The sequence below is a fragment of the Indicator indicator genome, chromosome 6 (genome assembly GCF_027791375.1).
Source record: "Indicator indicator isolate 239-I01 chromosome 6, UM_Iind_1.1, whole genome shotgun sequence".
Taxonomy (NCBI): Eukaryota; Metazoa; Chordata; class Aves; order Piciformes; family Indicatoridae; genus Indicator; species Indicator indicator.
Window position 1 is genome coordinate 44,161,859 of NC_072015.1, and position 3,093 is coordinate 44,164,951.

General features: G+C 50.2%; 1 protein-coding gene across 1 annotated transcript; it reads left to right on the forward strand.

Annotated features, from left to right (window-relative positions):
* Positions 1-205: 205 nt before the first annotated feature.
* Positions 206-1,108, forward strand: LOC128967560 (olfactory receptor 14J1-like; the record flags this gene model as incomplete). The annotated part of the gene is made up of 1 exon (XM_054381722.1): positions 206-1,108. A coding segment is annotated over exon 1 (903 nt), but the record flags the coding sequence as incomplete, so codon positions are not given.
* Positions 1,109-3,093: the final 1,985 nt, after the last annotated feature.

Consider the following 3,093-nt stretch of genomic DNA (forward strand, 5'->3'; position numbering starts at 1 on the left):
GGAAACTAAGTGTCCAAGCTGCCTTGGAAGCTGTGCTGAAGATGTAGAGGTTAGGGGTAGTGGGGAATGAGTTGATCCATTGGTGCTGCAGCTCAGGGAGGAGGTGTTCTGTGAGCACTGTAATCTTGGTGTGCAGAGAGAAGTGTTCCCTAACTTGTCCCTGCCTTTTCCTCCTTGCACAGGTCTCCATGGGCAGAGGCAGCAGATGGCCAACAGCAGCTCCATCCCCCACTTCCTCCTGCTGCCATTGCCAGGCACAAGGCAGCTGCAGCTCTTGCACTTCTGCCTCTTCCTGGCCATCTACCTGGCTGCCCTGCTGGGCAATGGCCTCATCATCAGCACCATAGCCTCTGACCACCACCTCCACACCCCCATGTACTTCTTCCTCCTCAACCTCGCCCTCCTTGACCTGGGTGCCATTTCTACCACAATTCCCAAATCCATGGATAATTCGCTGAAGAACACCAGGGACATCTCCTATGCAGGATGCATTGCTCAGGTCTTTTTCTTTCTTTCCTTTATCACAGCGGAGTATTTTCTCCTCACCATCATGTCCTACGATCGCTATGTTGCCATCTGCAGACCCCTGCACTATGAGACCCTCCTGAGCAGCAGAGTTTGTGTCCACCTAGCAGCAGCTGCCTGGGTCTGTGGGGCTCTCAATGCTGTGTTGCACACAGCTGCTACATTTTCCCTGCCCCTCTGCCAGGGCAATGTTTTGAACCAGTTCTTCTGTGAAATCCCCCAGATCCTCAAGCTCTCCTGCTCCACATCCTACCTCAGGGAACTTTGGCTTCTTGTGTTCACTTCCTGTTTAGCATTTGTCTTTTTTGTGTTCGTTGTGGTGTCCTATGCCCAGATCTTCAGGGCAGTGCTGAGGATCCCCTCTCAGCAGGGACGCCACAAAGCCTTTGCCACCTGCCTGCCTCACCTGGCTGTGCTCTCCCTGTTTGTCACCACTGCCATCTTTGTCAACCTGAAGCCGTCTTCCATCTCCTCCCCATCCCTGGACCTGGTGGTGTCAGTTCTGTACTCGGTGGTGCCTCCAGCAGTGAACCCTCTCATCTACAGCTTTAGGAACCAGGAGCTGAAGGCTGCCCTGAGCAAACTGATCCCTGGATGCTTTCAGAAGCAATAAACTGTTTGTGTTCTCCTGCAGAGCAGTTCTGATGTCACTCAGTGCAGGCCCAATGTGACTTTCTCTAGTTTTTTCCTGTTTGTGGTAGAATTTTGAAATTTGTATCATTGTCATTCCCTTTCTAATTCACTCTCTGTTTTTCTTTTCTGACCAAGAGTTTATGTTGGAGAAGCTGTGCTCCTTGTTGGCTTGAATCCTTCCTCCAATCTTTCTCTGGAACTTCAGGGACAATTCCTCAGTACAGTTTTTGTCACTCAGTGCAGGCCCAGCCTGGCTGCTTGAGTTTTGTTTTTTGTGCTTGATTATTGTTACTTTTGGTATCTGAGAATTGATGTTGGAGGAGCTGTGCTCCTTGTTAGTTTAAACAAAATAAAGGACCTTTCAGTACCATTTTTGTTTTCCTGAGATCCTTGCTCGAAGAATTTTCTGGAGCTTCAGGGTCATGTCCTCTGTGCAGAGGTAGAGGGGCAAAGAGTCCCAGCACAGCAGCACTGTCAGGGAGCAGCAGTACTTCCTGGACCCCTGGTTCTAGTATAAACTGCTCCTCATTCCAGTACAAACTGATCCTCTGACTCTCTCCCATACCACCTCCATCCATCCCAGCACAAATTTAATACCCTGACCCCTCCCAGTACAGAGTGGTCACATCCCAGTACAAACTGCAGACCCTGATCCCATCCTACTACAGACTGGGCCCCATCTCAGTTCAAGCATGGTCCATTTAAGCCCTCCACATACAAACCTGGCTTTGTCCCAAACTAAATTGATCCTCCTGATGTCATCCCAGCATAGTTTGAGAGACATCCCAGAACAAACTGGAAAGCCTGTCCTAGTATCAACTGAATCTCCCCCAGTGCTGAGTGGATATTCTGAACCCACTCCCAGTACAGACTGTGCTCCTTCCCAGTAAAAACTGCATAATTTGACCTTCTCCCAGTACAGCTGTGGCCTCCTCCCAGAACAAACTGGATCATCTTGCCCTCTCCCACTTCTGCCTCTGTCCCACCCCAGTACAAAATGCATCTCCAGGCCTCAGCTAGCACTGACTGCATCCATTCCGGTACAAACTGGACACCTTCTTGCCCTCCCAGTACTGTCTGAGCACTGTCCTTGTCCAAACAGGGGCCTTTTAGCCCTTTCAAGTACACATTAGGCCTTGTCACAAAACAAGCTGGATTCCTTTATCCCTTCCCAGTACAGGCTGGGCAAGGCTTATTGGCAATTACTCCCTTGGTCCCCTCTCAGTACAGACCAGACCCCAATCCAGTACAACTGGGATCCCCTGGCTCCATTCCAGTACACTCTGGCCTTTATTCCATTACAAACTTGATCCTTTCAACCCCTCCCAGGACAGACCTGGCCCAGTGTCAGTACAAACTGGATCTCCTGAACTGCCCCCACCCCTGCAGAGATGTGGTCATGTCCCATTAGTAACAGGATCATTTCAATATCTCTCAGTACAGCCTGAGGCTCATCCCAATCCCAAGGTACCAATCACATCCCCTAGAAATCCTGATTCCATCCCAGTGCAGACTGGGCCCCATCTAGCACAGGCTGCCCAGGGGGGTTGTGGAGTCTCCTTTTCTGGAGATATTCAAAGCACGCCTGGATGTGTTCCTGTGTGATCTGCTCTAGGTGATTCTGGTCTGGCAGGGGGAGTTGGACTGGATGAGCTTTTGAGGTCACTTCCAACATGTAATATTCTGTGATTATGTGGTTGTCCTCCCTGTGCAAACTGAATCCCTTTAGCATCTCTCCCCAAGTAAAGACTGGGTGAGTCCTGGGATAAACTGAATCCCTTGGTCCCCTCCTAGAAGAGACATGGCCTCATTCCAGCACAAACTTGATCAACTTGCTCCATCCCAGTACACACTGGGGCCTGCTGCAGCACAAAGTACATTCTCTGCTTCCCTCCACTACCTACTGCATCCTTTCACATGTAAGCTGGATACTCT